Source organism: Metopolophium dirhodum, chromosome 1 (genome assembly GCF_019925205.1).
Source record: "Metopolophium dirhodum isolate CAU chromosome 1, ASM1992520v1, whole genome shotgun sequence".
In the NCBI taxonomy this organism is placed as follows: Eukaryota; Metazoa; Arthropoda; class Insecta; order Hemiptera; family Aphididae; genus Metopolophium; species Metopolophium dirhodum.
The window spans coordinates 23,161,979-23,182,171 of record NC_083560.1 but is presented as its reverse complement, the minus strand read 5'-3'; the positions used below and the strand labels follow the sequence as shown (position 1 = coordinate 23,182,171).

The following is a 20,193-nucleotide window of genomic DNA, read 5'->3' as shown; positions in this document are numbered from 1 at the left end:
AAAATTGTCATGTATTTACAGTTGTTCGTTTTTGAATAACAAAACTGCTACCTGAGAAATCGAGTGAATATCTTATATTGTACAAATATGAACTTCAAACGCTCATACAAATTTAATTGGTTTGCTTGTAGACATTTTTTTTTTTTTTGATAAAGCTAGACAAACTTATGAATAATCTTATATAACATTTTCAACACTTAGATTTAAAACGAAACATTTTTATGAATTCTCAACTCAATATAATTTCCTAATTTTCGCGATTTTTCCGTATTTTGTCAAGATTTGAACTTTAAATGCTTATAAATAAAAACTGTGACTAAGGATTTTTAATATTTTTAAAATGTCATTGTAACAATATATTAGGGGCATTATATTACATTTTAAACTTTTTTACCCAACAAATAAAGTTTTATTGACATTCATAGAAAAAACTAATAAAATTGGATACTGAAAATGTCCGCAAACTACTAAAAACAAGCCAAAATATTTTGAAAATTGTATCGTGTCTAGAAAATACTAATACAATTTTCAGTGAAACTTTCATGTATCTACGGTTATTTGTTTTAGAGTTAAGCCAAAAACCAAAATTGTTTTACCTTAATTTTTTTAGATTCTGAGGGAATCGATGCATGTATTGGTTTCACAATGATGTGTTTTTATTCAACTTCGGTATCTTGTTCGATGGGAAAATTAATAAGATTACACTACTAGATCACAATATTATTGTTGGTGCATTAAGGGGAGGTCAAAATTTAAAATTCCCAGTAATTTTCAAAAGCGCCTAACTAGAAAAACAAAAAAGAATTAAGGACAATCGGGAATTTTTACGCAAAATCGATTTTTGACAAGGTCAATTTTGGTTTTTGGTATACCTAACTCTGAAACAAATAACCGTAGATATATGATCAAAACATTTTGATTTGTTTTGACTTGTTGACGGACATTTTCAGTTTCAATTTTTTTTAGTTTTTATTCCTATGAATGTCAATAAAATTTAATTGTTTGGTTAAAAAATCTTGAAAATGCAAGGCTCCTAATATAAATTATTATTTTTACGATGAAATTTGAAAAATATTAAAAATCCATATTTACAATTTTTTTTTATAAGCATTTAAAGTTCAAATATTGACAAAATACGTAAAAATGACGATAATGTGCAAATTATTTTGAGCTAGTAATTCATAAAAATTTACATTTTAAATCTAAGATTTGATAATCTAATATAAAATCCTTATATTTGTCTACCGTTTTCAAAAAAAAAAAAATGTTTACAAGAAAGTAAAATTAAATTTTTATGAGCGTTTGAAGTTGTTATTTTTTCATTATTACGTATTCACTCGATTTCTCATGTAGCGGTATTCTTATTTTGTTGCAATTCAATAACGAATAACTGTGGATACATGAAGATTTCATTGAATGTTTATATTTTCATTTTCTATACACTATAAAAATATGTTGACTCTTTTTGAGCTGTTTACTTACTAGATAAACATTTTTCGGAGGTAAAATAATTTTTGGTCTTATCAATTTTTTTATCAACTATTATTATGGAGGTACATAGTTATCAATTGCATTCGCTTCTTCATAATATAATCAATTTAATACATCAACAACTTATAAAATAATAGTTTAGTTATAATTATTTTGTAATAATTATTCGTCAATGAAACCTTGAAATTTTGTTTCCATTCGCGCATCAGTTTCTATTCAACCACATTTACGGTATGTTATATTATCATGACATTTGATATTATAAGTTATAATATTTTGAACTGTGAACTAAAATTATGTTATACAATTTATAGACATTCTAACTATTAAATCTAATATAAAGCCGTTATTATAACTATTTATAGCGTTCTCAACATTTTTTTTTTTCATTTTAAATGTTTGAGTTAACTTTGTTGAGATATATTATTTAGTTTTACATAAGGTAGGCCTTAACACTGTCAGAGTTTCCTTATAGGTACTCATTACAGGTAAGAAAATAAAACTAGTGAAGCTTACATTATACTTTTTTATTACCTTTTTATATAACTGGTATTCTGGTGTAGCTTATAATCACCCATATACAGGTACATAGGAGCAATAATGAGGGGAAGAGGTGCTTGGTAAACCACCAATTGTGAAATAGGCACAACCATAATATATTTTATGTCTTTTACGGTTAACCCTTTTAGTGTAAATTTGTTATATTATTACGCACTTAATATAAGAGAGATACGACACTTATTATCGTAATTATTTACATTTTGATATATCCTCATTTAGGTTAGACCGAAAATATAATTTAAATATATGCATTTACTAACAAACAATTACTACATACGATGCGTGGGGTTATCTCGCAACTAGTAATAGGTTCACCTAATATAATATCTTGCTTATTTTGAATATTTACACAAAAATATTGTGTCCTTTTTTTATCAACCTAACAATAATATTAACTGTGTTTTGTGGATGCTACACAATAGACCTACTAAGAAATGGACCCATAGGTTTGACGATCTGAACACTGAGTAAGAGAGACAAACTATAACTTAGCCTGAATGTGTAATGCATAGGTAAAATTACCATAGAGCAATTTCACTTTAATATATTCTGTCTGTACATACTACTGAATTGTTTATGTTATTCCTAAAAGTGAAGAACTGAGTAATTTGTGGCTCAGCGCTATTAGGAAAGTCGATATTGACTTTAAAAACTCAAAGTATTCAAAAGTGTATTTTACATTATGGGTAAAACGACTATACTTTGAGCCTAGTAAACAACACTAAGGTTCTGAAAAAAAGCTGTGCCTAGTATTTTTACATTCACAAGTAATAAATTTGTAGTAGTGTTTAGGTATTTCAATTAAAATTGATTATTGTTTATATAATATTTATATTATCAATGTAGTTGAGTACATTGCTGGATTTATGGTAAGGAAGGTCGAAAGAATAATTGTATGTGATACTTGCTTAGATATTTTGGAACAAAATCATAGTAATTTAGGATCATTAATAGCTATTAAGAATAAAGGTGGTGTCTTAAACAACCGTCTGCTGATTTAGTTAAATTATGCAAAATTACTGAAAAAATATTCAAACATTATGAATCAGATATATCTAAAATACCAAGTTTAATCAATTATTTAATACTTAAAGCTACATCCGTCATAGACTTCAATACTATTTTTATATATCTATTTGATCATATTTTAAATCAAGCCCCAATCATTTGTTACAATTAATAAATTTAATTTTTAAAACATATTTCACGATTTGTATACATCATTACGCAATACTCAAGTCAACCAAAAGAAAGAATTAGATCTTATTTAACAAAAACAATACATTTTAAAAACCAATTAAATAGTATTTTAATCATAACATAATATAACGATGACTACCTATATTTTAACTATTTATCAGTCTGAATACATAAATGGAAATACCTACTCGATTTATTCATTATTTTTTTTTAATATTTCAATTGTATGTAACTATATTTTAATAGCGATACTAGTCATAATATATGGTTAGTCATACTACTTATTATATTATTTATCTATTTCTATTGTTTATAATGAGAAACATGGAATTGTAAATTGTAATTTATTTTAATCATTGTATAATAATATCATGCATTGAATTAATTTATTACTTCTTACTGCACTTTTAACTTGTTATTAAATTATGACTTTTATTTTATAGAACAACAGATATTTTTTTTGATAATATTTACTGTCGTAAAACCTTGAATCGAGTGATAAAAGTAGTGGAAACAATAAATACTTAACTAAAAACAAAAAAAAAAAATGACTATGCATATTTTATACAAATATTTTAAAATAGTAAAAAATTTAAAGTTTGTTATTATTTTGAATTATAATACCTATATCACGATTAGAAAATTCCCTTGGAAAAAATAATTAAACTTTTTCTTCCATATTCATGGTAAGTTATAGTCTATCTTTCTTTTCGATGGTCAAACTGGTTTTCTTTCTCAATGCGCAGTCCATTTCTTAATAGGTCTATGTGCAGATGTGCTACACCCATATTGATGTCTCCGTCATTCAAGTACGTATAAGTTTAGTTTCTTTAGTTTATGAATTAGAGTGAATCAACCTGTTATGAAACTTAATGGTAAGAACATTATCTGTGTTTGTATGTTGGTTTTTTTACGAAAATTCAATTTTTAGCGATTTTTACGAGTATAAAATACAGCAAAAATGCTCATAACTCGCTTACAAATATAACATATCAACGTACGAACACAGATAATGTTTTTGTTATAAGTTTCAGTTAGTTTAGTAAGTTTGGAAGTGTTCATGTGTTATCGTCGGCATAAGTCACAAAGCACAAGTCTCCATTTTTTTCGATTTCGGGATTAAAAATAAAAAAAAACGCATCGTATAATAAACTCGTAACTAAAATTGTATCATTTTGTCCTCCATGAAACAGATAGTTAGAAATTGTCGTACCTATCTCCGATGTAATGATTTTAAGAATAGTAATATCATTGTATTAATAAATGATGGAGATATGCCCTTTATGACTTACGCCGACGTTATAATATCATTGTGACATTGTTGTCATTTTAATTTTAAAAAATGTGTAAATTTTATACATATACCTTTTTTAGTAAGAAATAGTCGCTGTCTGAAAATAAATAACATTCAAATAATAAATAATTCAAACAATTATTATAATTATTTAGTTTAGCAAAAAAAAAAATAATTAATCAATAAATGAATGTTTGTGTGTAGATTAGACCTCTAGGAAGAAGATAAGCTAATTTAAAAATGGTTAAATTTGGTTTTTTTTATTTATCGGGTTTTAGTACGGTTAGGTTAGGTTAGAATTTTGTATTAATTGATTATATTAATTCACCATAGGTGGAATACGACTAACTTGGTATAACTTTGATACTTTAGAGTTAAATCATACACTTGCGTACAAACATCACGAGATCCGCGATCTACCGCAGGTATCTGTTAATATAGTGCTGCGAATCAGAATTTTTATTCCGAGAAACGGAAAAGTTAAGATAAATTTTGAACACCATACACCGAATATTAAATAACGAATTGAACAAAGTTTGAGTCGTATAGAGTTGGTATATTTAACGGATAACGAAGTTCACGGGATCAGCTATTATATTATAATATTTTTCAGAAATTACATTTTAGTAAAACTATTGCTAAAATATTATAACGATTAATATAATGTTAATGGTCCCATAAGAATATTATATATTTTATTATATTGTTTGTTCTTTGTACACACCATTGTTGTTTCGTTAAAATACTAATCACTTGTAAAAAAAACCTTTATCGCTAGATAATATTGTCCATGAGTCAACACTGCCACCACCACGGACATCATGACCTAGCAATTTTCAGTTTGGTTCAGTCCATCTTTGAAATCAATTAGGACACGTCTAAGAAATCAGCTTCCTATCGTCTTTTATATTTTGTAAGTACACACATTTAAAATAATTTAAATTGCTTGTAAAAAATTAACTTAGATTCTGAATTATATAACATAGGTATAATATTATTTTAAGCATATTTACTTGTGGTACTTATTAATATACTTAACTATTTTTCAAATTATGTTGCTTCAGAACGTTTTATCTCATTTTTGCAAAATATATTATTTTACCGTTATTACATTTTACATCTGCGCGTAGTTAGTGCGTGTAGGTAATCAATAGATATAGTATTGTCGTAGATTCCTTACATTAATTACATTACCGTGTAAAACGACGTTGTCTTGAATTTTTCGTTATCCCAAACTCAAATTTGAAATACCATTACGACTCGAAATCTCGAACATTTTCTGTACCTCTCGAGTTTCAACATAATGAGAGTTCACTTGCATATTACGTACATGTTTATAATAATTTAAAAAATAAAAAATGTATAGCTGTAATAGCGCAGGTACCTAATTTTTTTTGCAGTGTAATTTAAAAGAATCATCTTGAAATTGGCATTACATTTTTCTAATCTGTAGATTTATTAATTGCCAATAGACAACTATTAGGATTTTTCCAATTTAATAAAATTTTACTTTATTAATTGATATTATCAAAATTGGCACAAGTTGCAATAACATATTTAGATATGCTACAAGTAAAATTAAATTTATTCCTGGCACCTAAAATCTAGTTTTTGGTCTAATTCCACGATAACCATCCAAACACTTTTTTAATTATTAATGCATACTTATACTACATATATTAATGAAGTATGTATTAGGTATGTAGTTATGTAGTAGGTACTCCATATTTACTTTATGTAACTTATGTTATTTTTACAGAATAATTAACCTACTTTTTATTTTACAATTATTTAATTTGTCGATAATCTTATAATCTTAACTTAACATTGTAGTGGAATTGTTATCGAGGGTGAAGTATTGGTATCAATTATCAATCGTTGATAATGGACATTCTTAATAACGAACCTATTGGGCGGCCTTCCACACCAGATCCACAATGTTCAATTTGTTTGAATGAATTAACCAATAAATGTTATACCAATGCATGTGTGCATTTATTTTGTTTTGATTGTTTACAATGGTGGTCAAATACGTGCTTACAACGATGTTCACGAGTAAGTTTAGTTAAGCCTTAATAATTAGTTGTTAAAATTATATATATATATTGTATAAAAATGTCTTGAATTGACTTGAAATTGACTATTTTATACGGTTTTCGAATACATACTATTTTATTCTCATTATAAATATGAAAGTTAGATAAATTTTATTTATTATGATAATTTACTTTAATTATTACTACCATAATATTGAATGTACATTGAATGTTTTCTCAGTAATTTAAAATTAATTTCCAATAATAGTTTAAAAAGTTAGGAGACTGAACTTAAATTGAACATCAGAAAAATGTCATATATGTATTCTGAAGTTTTTGTTTAGTACAATCGAAAAATTCTAACTTATTCATTAATTAGTTTAATTAATGCAGATAATATCATAATTGATTCAATTAATTAAGAACTTGTTGAAAAGTTCCATACTTATAACATGTTTTAATCACATCAATCATACAATCATATTTTTGTATATTTATTATTTAGTCAGAACCAACTTGTCCATTATGTAAGCAAACTTTCAGATACATTTATCATTCATTTGATGATCTAGGCGCCTTTGAAACATATACTGTTCCTATACAACCGAGGTAAGAAACACATTATTTTATAACATTGATATATGATTTTTAAATTTAAATTATAACAATATTTGTTTTTCTAGTCCAAGCCTAGCAAATGAACAGGAATTTAGGCGAATATCATATATAAACAGGTAAGGTACTAGTACTTATTAATTATTAGATAAAGACTATTTAACATATCTTTACTATAATTTTATATTAAATTTTAGATGTAAAGTATCAACAATTAATCTTATTTATTTAACATTCATTTAAAAATATATCAATGTACTTATTATAAGAATACCAATACTCTTTCAGAATAAGAGTCCCCACACCAGGTGTTAGACGATAACACACGTCGAGTTTGCACATGAACCCCACATACCCACATACCTCCCCACCACATCGTTTATGCATTCGCGAACTGGTGTAATTTTATTCTGAATAGAGTATAGAATCAAATTATATTGTATATATATATCTATTAAATGAAAATGTAATCAATGAATTGACAAATATCAATTTTTCTTGACTATTGGGAACAAAAAATCATTTTATTATTGTTATTACCTAGTTATTATTTATAGTTTTCTTAAAATGGATTTATCACACCTGAATATCTCTAAAGTAACCGCTATATTACAACATAGTAAAATAGAAAATAACACACAATGCAATGCTATATTATATAAAAATACTTATAATATTATATTTGTCAAAAAGTTGTATTAGACAAGCAAGAATATTACATTTACAAATAACTGTGTACAAGTACATGTCAGGTGAAATTTGGATTATATTATAATAGGTATCATAATATTTTTATTGTATATTGAAAGTTTGAGACAAAGTATGTGAAATATTATTTCTAATGTGGTATTTTAAAACAATATTATATATTTAGCATTTTTGATGGTAGCTTGAAAAACAATCCCCAGGAAAAAAATCCCTGGTAGCATTATACCAGGGATCGACTAAATATAAATGATGTATAAGAATTGTTTTATAAATAATATATTAGAAATAAAATTAATATTGTACCAATATTATGTTAAAAATTGTTATTTTATAAAAAATGTATGCCCCAATACCGATACTCATAATAATAATAATTGTATATAAATTAATGTATAAAAAAATAATAACAATAATTGTCTTTTGCCCTATATTATATATATATATATATATAAAGTGCATACCATGATACCGAAGTTTATAATAATAACTGTATATAAATTAAAATGTAAATAATATAATACGTGATGGTAGTATATATTTTGTGATTATATTACGTAGTCAGCCATGATACCAAGGATTATAAATGTATAATAATAATAATAATAAAATAATAACAATAATTAAATATAAATTATTCATAAGAATTATTTTAAAAATTATATAATAGATATAAAATTAATATTATATATTATTTTATATAAAATTGTCTTTTACCTTATATTATATATATATAAAAAAATGCATGCATGTACTATTATGTGATTATATTACCGAGTCAGCCACAAACTTATAATAATCATAATAATTAAATATAAATTTAAATGTAAAGTGATTATAATATCACTTAATCATTACAGCGTTTTCTGATGTTAGGAGCGAGTGTTTTTAGGAAGTCTTCAATATTTATTTCATAATTTTGGATTCTTGTACATAGTTCTTTCATTCTTCTTTCTATATCTTGAGTCAATCCTAGTTTTTTATTTTGTTGAATGGCTCACCTACATCATTTAAAGCCAACTTTTCAAGATCTGCAGCTACTTCATTTTTAATTTTTTATTATTATTGGTCAGTTGAAATTACATCTTGATCGAGTTTCTTTTGAGTATACTGTTAAAAATGCTGAAAAACACCATTGTGGCATACATTTTACATACACATATGTATATGTAGTAATATTGTATTTTTAGGATATTAGAAAATTTTTATAAAATGTCAATTCTTAACATAATATACAAAATTTATTTTATTTCTAATATATAATTTATAAAATAATATTATTCTTATAAATTACTTATATTTAATCAATCCCAACTGGGGATTTTTTCCGTAATTCTTTTTGATAATACTAGTGTAATTCACAAATGATTCCATGTCTGTTGAACGAGAGGTAGAATGCACTGAAAAAATATTGCTGATATATGTTTCAGCAATATTTTAAAATTATTTGCTCAAATACATTACCTATCTTAAATTGCCCAAACGCCAACAGCCCCCATACTAATTTATATAGTTGAATGTTGTATTGTATATTAAAATATTTATTTCTAGAAGTATCCTACTATATTTAAAAAGAACCAAATTATTAATGAAATTTTTTGTTTTGTCTAGAATGATTGTGCAAAGTATTTTAAGTATGGAACATGAAAACCGCACAAGAATGAGAGCCTTATGGAGGAGAACTGTGGACGAAAATTATCATCAATTAAATCATCACCCATCAAACTATGCATTCAGAAATCCCATTTTATCAATCAATGGTATTTATTATAATTTTGTAAAGTGAACAGCACTCCTATGTTTGACTCCGTCCTACAAATCTACATCATAGCAAAATGAACGTTTTCAATAATCCATTTTAATCTATTTTTTTTAAAAATTAGAATCAACTGACATATTATAAAATTTAAAAGTAAGATTATTGTCTAGTCTCTAGGGTATATCGGATGCTTTTAATGATATTTAATTTTAAAGCCAATTATAATAATTTTAAAATCTTCAAAAAAATGATAGTTTTTAAAAGCTCAAAACTTGCTTTTTAATTAAAATGTCAATAAAGCCTCTGAGCTTTATATTTTAAATTGAGTCAATTTGACTCTAAATTTAAAAATAAAATAGTAAAATAGATTAATGTGAACGTAAAATTTGATATTTTGATATATTGTTTATTTGTAAGGTGGATACAAAACACACATTTGTGGCATCCTCTTAGCTTATACATTATTTTAATATATCCCTTAACTTTCAGGTCAAAGTGTAAGAATACAAGTGTATATTGATAATGTGTGGGCTGTACCATTACCTAATACAGATGGCCGTTTTAGACATGGTACCACAGCTTTCTATCGGTAAAATTAAAAAAAATTAATTTTCTATTTTAATTTAAAATTTTAATATTAATTAATATTATATAATTTTTTTATCTTTGTTTTATATGTCTTATTATTGTTATTATTATTTCATATTCTTCAGATGTTATTTAAAGTAAAATAAGTAGGCACAAGTAGTATATACAAAATAGTTCATAAGGACTAAGTTAAGTGACTTATAGTACTGTCATTTGATGTTGGGTTTTTGCCCCTGTATAATTTTAATAGTCACCTAGTAGGCTGGTTGTTGGTGAAAAATCTTAATTTTTTTATAATTTTAAAGAAATATAATTATATTGTGTAGATACTATGAAATCATTTTCACAATAAAAACTAATATTAATAGTTTTTAGGTGGAATATACAGGGTGTATCTTACGTAATTGTACGCGGGTGTTTTTAACAACTATGGATCAATGACATAGAATTATGTTAAAATGAAAAAATACGTTTCTTTATTTTTAACAGGAAATTTTTTTTATAACAATTTCAAAATTCTGAAACACAGGTGTACAAATAGCAAAATCAACTTAATTTTTTCAAATGGTAACTACTATATTTTTTAATGGATTCTGGTAAAGCTTTTTTTTTTGAAATTGTTGATAGTCAAATCATCAATTTTGGTTCACTAGTTTATTAACTATGGTCCTCTAAAGTTTAGTAAAATATGCATTAATCCTTTTAATTTATTGAAATAATTAATATAGGTTTAATTTACAAAAGTAAAATAATTTTTTTTATAACTAACTTTTATAACTTGAAATTTGAACCATAAGTTCCCTCTATTGGTAAGTATCGCGTGCAAAGTATGAATTTAGTTGAAATTCTTTAAGAATTATTTAATAATCATGATTTAAAATAAACTATTTGCAAGATATTTAGACAAATAGTCAATCACAGTATAGGTTTGTATCTAACTATAAGGCATACTTTCAATCTGAGTTAATTACTGATTTCCAATATTATTATGACAAGAATCAAATACCATTAGGTATTACCTTAGTCCTTAGCCACCAAATAAAGAATCCAAATTAATGCTATTGTAAGAAAAGTATGATAGGAATTTATAATAGGAAAAGTACGAAATAAAATGTAAATGTCCAAAACTAAAAAATAAGAAGGGTTATGAATTTCAACTCCTAAATTCATACTTTGCATGCAATACCTACCAATATAGGGAACCTTTATGATTCAAATTTCAAGTTTATCCCACTACAAGAAGAGCACCACAAAACATTGCACTTTTTTCATTACACAATTTTTTTTAACCCTCATACATACCAAAGACATTATTGTCAACAATAAAATACCGTTTACAAATTTAACATTATTACTTTAGCCACCTAATAAAGAATCCAAATTTATGATATTGTAAGAAAAGTAACTGTGAAGTAATTAATTACGATTACATATAATAACAAATTAAAATAATAATACTGATTTTGATGATTGTATGTTAAAATAAAAATAATGAACTATGTTTGCCAACAATTTTGTTTGGTTTTTTTTTTTTTTAAGAGTGTTATTAGATTACTGATTATACTACATGAGTGTTTAAAAAGGTAGTTATAAGAAAAAATTATTTAGCTCTTGTAAATTAAACCTATATCAATTATTTCAATTAAAAGGATTAATGCATATTTTACTAAACTTTAGAGGACCATAGTTAATAAACTTGATCAAAATTGATGATTTGACCATCAAAATGTTCAGAAAAAAAAGCTTTACCAGAATCCATTAAAATTATAGTAGTTACCATTTGAAAAATAAAGTTGATTTTGCTATTGGTACACCTGCGTGTTTAAAAATTTTGAAATTGTTATAAAAAAATTGCCTGTTAAAAATAATGAAACACGTATTTTTTCATTTTAACAAAATTCTATGTCATTGATCCATAATCGTTAAAAAGCCTCGCGTACAATGACATAAGATACACCCTGTAAAGATACGTAGACAAGTATATAAATGGTGTGTGTGTTTGTTGTGTAATTAGGAGCATATTGTAGATTTTTTTCAAGTGTAAGCTATCGTTTGTTCTTCTTCTGTTGAAAGGAAATAATCGGATATTATATAAGTTCACATTTACAAAAATATACAATCACAAAAATATTTAAATCTCCTATTATTGTTTCTAAACTCACTTTATTTCAATCCAATTCTAGTATTTATTAACTGAAAATATAATTTTTAAAACAAACCAACCACATGTATCCATGATTTCTAAAAAATCTCTTATAGTATTTAATATTTTAAATTTTTTCAGCTGTATTTAGCGGTTGGGTTTTGTATTTGTATTATAAAATACGTGTAGTATAAAGTAACTTATAGTCAGTAATAGTTACTATATATATTTAGCTCCTCATATTATTTTCGTATTTTATTATATAAGATTATTTGTATTTATGATAGTACATGTACATTTATGTAAGATGGGAATTGTTTTAAGGAAAAAATATAAGTAGAAATAAGCATGTTAGCAGTTTTTCAGTTATATTTAATGTTCAACTTTTTGCCTCAATTTTTATAAAAAAAGTTTAATTCAAAAAATTAGTTTTAATATTTTTATAATTTATGATTGTATTAATGCATATTTTATTCTTTCAGAATTAATCCAACACAAATGCAAAGATTGCGTACATTCATTACACGAGATATTGTGGCTATAAGGGAATCTGTAAGATTAGAGGGTCAGCCCATGCCTTTCCCTGACAACTCTGATTTTAATGCGACAAATTTGATAATGCAATCACTTACAATTTGTGAAATAAGACAGTTACATTTACTTCACAACTTAAGGCAATTTTTGAGTGTGCATGCAGTACATTTTTGCCATGAACTATATAATTTTGCTCATAGTTCATTTGAAATTAGTGACTATGATAACAATGTTCAATATAGTCATCCGCCGCATGATAGTGAATTGACTGTAAAATAAACAAAATATTATAAATTATGAGTTATTGTTAATATAAATGTATGTATATTTGTAGACTTTATTTTATCAAGTACAACTACCACCAATCCATATTGTACTGGATTCAAATAATGAAGAACTTCAAAGACCAAATATAATAGATGATAATTCTAGCACCAATAACTCTGATGTTGAAGTTCTAAGTGACTCCTTCAGTTCTACCGATCCACATAATTCGGCCTCTATTAACCAACCATCTACATCTACTGGAATTCGAGATTCATTAGATAGACCAAACACAAACAATAGGTAAGACAATTATTGTTTCAACTATTGTTTATATTATATTTTATATACAAATAAAGCTGTAAAATTTTAGTATAAAAATTGTATTTTTTTATTTAATTGAATTGATTTAATTTATTTGAGGAGACAAATAATATTTTCACTAACTATAAATGATTCTTCTAGTTTTCAAACCGTAAATGATGGTTTATCTCAAGTGTCATATTCATCTCAAGTAAAAAGAGGCAGGCCCAATAGAGAGTCATCATCAGATGATGAAGAATCAATAATTGCTACTCAAGGTTCCCAAACTGCTAATTTAAAAACTCGAGATGTTAATAACAAAAAGAAAAAGAAAGACCAATGATTCATGGTCTGAAATCAGTAATCAAAGTACCAACCGAAATCGTTTATATCCAGGATCATCTTCATCTTCGGAAGAAACAGATATAAGACCTATTAACAGTTGTATTCTACCGATAAAGTAACTAGTATTAATTTATCAAAAGAAAGAATGTAAAATATATATTACGTTATCACAGCAGAAATTAAAATTGTCAATCTAAGTAAACAGGAATAGACAATTTATGTATATGATTTTATTTTATTTTTTCTAATTAAATAATTTATCTTTAAATATGTATATTTGATGCCTTAACATAAAAACAAATGTATGATAATCTAATGAGTATATATATATATAAAATATATTTAATCAAGTATTTCTTAAGATAATAAAACTATTTTTTTTTGGAAAAAATGGTATTTTTTGGTTTTTCTATTCAAATATATTTTATTCTTATTTGCTTTTTAAACCTTTTAAGAATAATACAAAAAATAATCAGTATAAAACCATATTCATTTTATACAAGCATTAGAATTTAAATTTTGTAAATACAAAGCTTGAAAGAATCGTTTTTCATTGTATGCAATAGTTTATTATTTTATGCTAATTTAATAAAATTGGTGCATAACAATGACTATACATGCTCAACACCTACTATATAGCAGAGCGCCTATCCCTGCTTTTTGTGATTTGTGTTGATAAATTGATCAGCCAAGTCAAGAACCTTGAAAATGTATTAGATACAAGGCTATTCATACACTTTTCTTATAAGAAATATGAGTATTTATTATTCGGCCAAATTTGGGCCATATCTACATTAGGGCTATTCGTCAATAGGTACATCTAATCTCGTCGCCGCCGGCCTTGGGCCACTTGTAATGCCCCTCTAAAGTCGGCCAATTGCATTTCCAATTTTCAGTTGATATTTTTAGGAAATCTCAAGACAATTTTTATTATTTAAGTTTTCCCTTGAAGTAACGTTAGGTCGTCGTAAATCATAATGGTCCATTTGAGTCGACGGACATATACTATGACTATCAGACTATTTATCTAGGTATGGTCAATATACATAATATTATAATATTATAATTTATAATATACATAAATAGTTAATACACAGAAACCAGAAATATTCATTAGTTATCCCATTGGGATAAAATATAAAATCGATGAATGAAGATTTAGCTATATGTACAACCATTAATCATTACCGTTGAACCATGAAAATTTATTTAATTTCATGAAAAATTCATGAAATATTTCAAGAAAATAAATTTCATGAAATTTTAAAACCCTACTTATACAAATTCATAAAAAATTTGTTTTAAATAAAAGTTATGACCTCAGTTGATTGAGGTACTCTAGGCGCTACTGTAGACACACTTATGGATGAGGGTTCTCTTCATTTTTATATTATTATATTTATTTGATATTGTTTTCCTCAAAAAACAATTTCTAAACATTGTAATAGGTGTACAGACTTCTCAATGGTTTTTGAGATTCAAAGGATATTAATAATCGTAGAAACTTGAAATAATACACTTTTAGAACATTTGGTTTTATTTTAAGTTAAGTATTTATAAACATTAAGACATTAGGAAATGGTAAAGATAACATGAGAAGTTATTCCTAATAATCAATAATAAAATAGGTAATAAACGGAACATTTGTAAGGCTCATTAAAACTATATGATCGTGATTGGAAAGGTACCTATGTAACAAATAGCCGTGGAACAAGTATTAAAAGTAGGAATATGACAGCATACCTTTAGAAGTATTTTAGGACAATTTATTTTGTTGTTTAATAATTTATGAATTATTGATGTAGCATTGCAGCATTTTACGCAGTCTTGTAAAGTAATTGAGTAAAAGTATTCAAATACTTTTTAAGTACTCAAATTAGTATTCTAAATCCATTTGAAAAAAGTACTTGGGCACAGTATTTGAATACTTTTTGAAAGTATATGTATTTAAAATCAAATTCAATTTTTAAATACTTTTTTCGTCTTATTTTATTTACAGGGACGTCAAATTTAAATAAAATAATAAAAATTTGAAATCGTACATTTTTTTAAGGACTGTTGAACACAAATTATTATATTTTGTTATGTTGAACATTTGTAAGGTTTGCAACGACAACACAAGCGAGTGTGTGTCCTATAAATAATATTATAATTTATAACAAAACATTTGTAGATTCGTGAGTAAAGATTACTTTATTTTATCTATCCATTCTATTTAAGATTTTTCCAATTTTTGGTTTTTGGTGCAACTCTAAAACAAACGACCGTAGGTACATGACATTTTGACTGAATATTTATATTAATATTTTCTATACACCATAACATTTTCCAAATATTTTGACTTATTTTGAGCTGTTTACGGACATTTTCAGTTTCCATTTTTTTAGTTCTTTTTCTATAAATATCAATAACATATTATTTGTATGGTAAAAAAGGTTGAAAATTTAATACAAGGCTCCTACTATATTTTTACAATGACATTTGAAAAATATTAAAAATCCTTAGTCACAGTTTTTATTTATAAGCATTTAAAGTTCAAATATTGACAAAATACGGAAAAATCACGAAAATCAGCAAATTATTTTGAGTTGAGAATTCATAAAAATTTTATTTTTAAATCTAAGATTTGAAAATGTAATACAAGATTATCCATAAGGTTGTCTACCTTTATCAAAAAAAAAATGTCTACAAGAAAGTCAAATTAAATTTTTATGAGCGTTTGAAATTCATATTTTTACAACATTTGATATTCACTCGATTTCTCGTGTAACGATTTTCTTATTTTGTTGTAATTAAAAAACGTATGACTGTAGATACTTGAAAATTTCACTGAATGTTTATATTAGCATTTTCTATACACGATAACATTTTGAAAATAATTTGACACTTTTTGAGCTGTTTACGGATATTGTCTGTTTATTTCTATAAATATCATTGAAATTTTATTTGTTGGGTAGAAAAGCGTGAAAATTTAATACAAGGCTCCTGATATATTGTTACAATAGCAGTTGAAAAATATTGAAAATATATAGGCACAATTTTTTTTTATAAGCATTTAAAGTTCAAATTTTGACAAAATTTATCAAATTCAAAATTTAATTATTATTTTGTAGCTAAAAATTTATAAAATGTTTAACTTTTATAGCTAAGGATTGAACATTTAAAATAAGGTTCCACGTAAATAGGTAAATATATAAATTACTTTATTCAGAATAATATCATAAAATATACCTGGTAATATTATAGGCTGACTGACCGTTTGCGCTCAGAATCGTTTTTATTATACAATGATATCATTATATCACTGAATTCAAATTTAACACCATCCATTACAGTGACCCACTTGTAACCTACTGTACAGCAGAGCGACATCAACTTACCCACCTTTTTCGTATTGATTTTACAATGATCAATGATGTGTTTTTTTTTCTGCCCGTCATCAACATTTAGGATATCAAAATATCTCCTTTATGTCCAGTCACGGTAAAGGCATTGCGCTCTACTGAGATGTGTGATCAGTCGCAAGAAGGCGAACGGTGAAAGTACGCCAACGCCGGAGCACGGTGTACCAAACAGCTATCTCTACGGCTATATAAAGTATTTGACTGTTTGGCTCTAACTTGTTACTACATGGTTCAATTACTATGTATATATACAATCAAACTGTGTTTTATTCAATGTGAGGCGCTCGTAGTAGCCGACGTCAAATCAGCCGTACGGCAGATTCTAGATTAGCTAGATTAGTGTTACAGTTTCACTTATTAGATGATTGTCTTATACTACTCCTATGATATAACTATAATACATTACTCCACCGTGCACGAAGTGGTCGTTTACCGGCCGCGCACCGTAGTAGTCTTAACGTTCAGCTAACCACAAATCCACCTCACACAATTTTTTTTTTTTATTTTCGGCATATTTTTATTTATTATGTTTAGATTTTGTAGCTAAATGTTTATGAAATGTTCAATTTGTATTGCTTAAGATTGAACATTTAAAACAAAGGCAACGCAATCATATTCCATAACCAAAAGATCTGACAAATATAAAATGTTAAAATGTAATTACTTCACTGGTAACAAAGCGAAGAAAATATTATGGGAGTTAAAGGATCCAATATTCTTAAACATGATTGAATGAACCTACTTAAAATATTGTAAAAATCTGGTAGTACCCGAGTCCTTTCAATTATTTTAACACCCCCCCCCCCCAACCCTCGAAAAAAAAAATCCCGGCTATGTCACAGGAACATAGTGAACAATATTTAAGATCTAATTTTAAGATTTAATGAATTATGATTTATAATCTATAAGACTTGTACTTACTTTTATGGTATGTAGGAACCTACATGTAATACAATATGTCTTTTTTTCGATAAAACTTTTATAGATTATATTGATTAAGACAAAAACCGTTGCGATAATACGCAATTTATATACTAAATAGCTGTGTATATCGTATAATATGTTAGATAAATTTGCACAAAGTTCAATTTATATGTTCTTTGTTCATGTAATATCCTACTTAAACTTATTTTGTTACAAGTGAACTGCAAATTACAGTAAGTTATAGTGTGAAGGTACTTACTAATGAAATAAAACATATTTTATATCGATTTACCCGAACCCATGAAGAGGGAACACAAGCTTTCATGATAACACAACCTTGTTAAATTAATTTTTCAAATAATTTTGATATATTCAATCAGCAACAATTTCCCTTACATTTTATACAGACTTAGAACCTTAACTATTTGGCAGGACGTAGAAGTATACTTAAATAAATACAATTAAGTAAATACTATAATATTTTCCGTCATTAATAATGTATAAACAATATTTTGACTAAGTATTTAATATTACAATTGATCTTATTTGTCATCATAGGTATTTGTAATATTATAAAATGGCATTTTACTTAGTTTCCATATTATATCACGTCTTTTAAAGATTAAATCATTACTACAATTTTTTTTTTTTAATTAGTTTTTTTTTACACGGAGTGTTTTTGGTGTGATATAATTTTCAAGTACACAATCAAAAAATGCATCAAGTTTTTCATGTGCTAGTTTTATAGCTATCAACTCAACATAAAAATTGTGTATTATATCGGGTGGCAAATGGCAATAATAAAGGTACCTAACCCAAAAAAGAACTTCAATATTTACCCAATATCTGAATCTTTATTTTTAAAGCCATCTGAGAGTCCATCTAGACTTTTTTCCTCTACGCCTGTTCTAAGTTTAATCTACATCCTTTTAATTTTGAATGTATGGGAATGATGTGGCAAAACTACCTATACTTCCACGTGAATAGCCTTTTAAAAAATCAGCATTAATAATCTCAGGCCTCGTATGATTTTCTATAAATTGAAGTGCTTGTGTACAAGTAGAACCTAGGTTCGGTATTATTGGACAGTAGAAAAAAAATTAAGGAAAATAATTGTTATATTTTACACCGTGAATCACGCTGATAAAATAATTTAGGGCAACTTTTAAAAGTTTCATCAACAAACATGGTTTTCATTTTGTCGAGTATTTCTAAATTATGTAAACGAGTAATTTTTCAATATTTTTTTAGCAATAATTTAACGATTTGTTATTACATCATAATTATTTAATGCTTCATGTTGTTCTTACTTGATAGGTACAGTGAATATTTTGATCTAGAATATTATGAGCTGTAAGCTGTTTTATATCACCATTGACTAATAACTCTTGCAAAATTAATGTTGTAGTGTTCAAGATTTTCTTGAGCTTTTCTTTTTAAGTTTTTTTTTAATGCTTGCCTGTCTATACGTTTTTACTATCTTTGTCATGATTGTGTTCGGTGATACTTTCCTCAATATTATTTAAAGTATTTATTTTTAAAAATGATTTGCAATTTACTTTTGCACAAATCCATTGTATGATATTTTCCGATAGATAATTTATGGAATTTGTAGTTAAAACCAATAATCACGAAAAGTTTTTCTTTTCTCAAATAAGAGTGTGCATTAGTGAAAGTGGTACAACGCTCCAGAGATGGCTGGACGTAACCACGCCCATTGCCTCAGTGACGAATCCTGCATTTTTACATCGTATTGAAATCGTCCAATATCGTATGATAAACTACCAAGTTCATTTTACTTTTTATCGATTAATTATTTAACTAATTAATAAAAATATTGAAAATCGGGTTTCTTACATTTGCTAAAAAAATTCTCCTCTACAATTTTTATAAAAGGTATTTTTACTATAAACTTTAACACATCTTTTTTAAACTTATTTTTTATCTATTTTTATGTTGTTTTTGACGCTTATTTTCAATTATGGAGTTTCATCTAAAACAAATTAGTACAATTTTTTTGGATGCCA

At 26.0% G+C, this 20,193-nt stretch overlaps 1 protein-coding gene across 1 annotated transcript; it reads left to right on the top strand.

Annotated features, from left to right (window-relative positions):
* The first annotated feature begins 1,622 nt into the window (after positions 1-1,622).
* Positions 1,623-14,148, top strand: LOC132936109 (E3 ubiquitin-protein ligase Topors-like). The gene is given in 11 exon segments (XM_061002796.1): positions 1,623-1,722; positions 5,325-5,459; positions 6,380-6,601; positions 7,088-7,191; positions 7,266-7,316; positions 9,514-9,662; positions 10,151-10,250; positions 12,875-13,196; positions 13,261-13,493; positions 13,656-13,826; positions 13,828-14,148. Coding segments are annotated over 9 exon segments (1,431 nt in total). The 5' UTR covers positions 1,623-1,722; positions 5,325-5,459; positions 6,380-6,430; the 3' UTR covers positions 13,958-14,148.
* Positions 14,149-20,193: the final 6,045 nt, after the last annotated feature.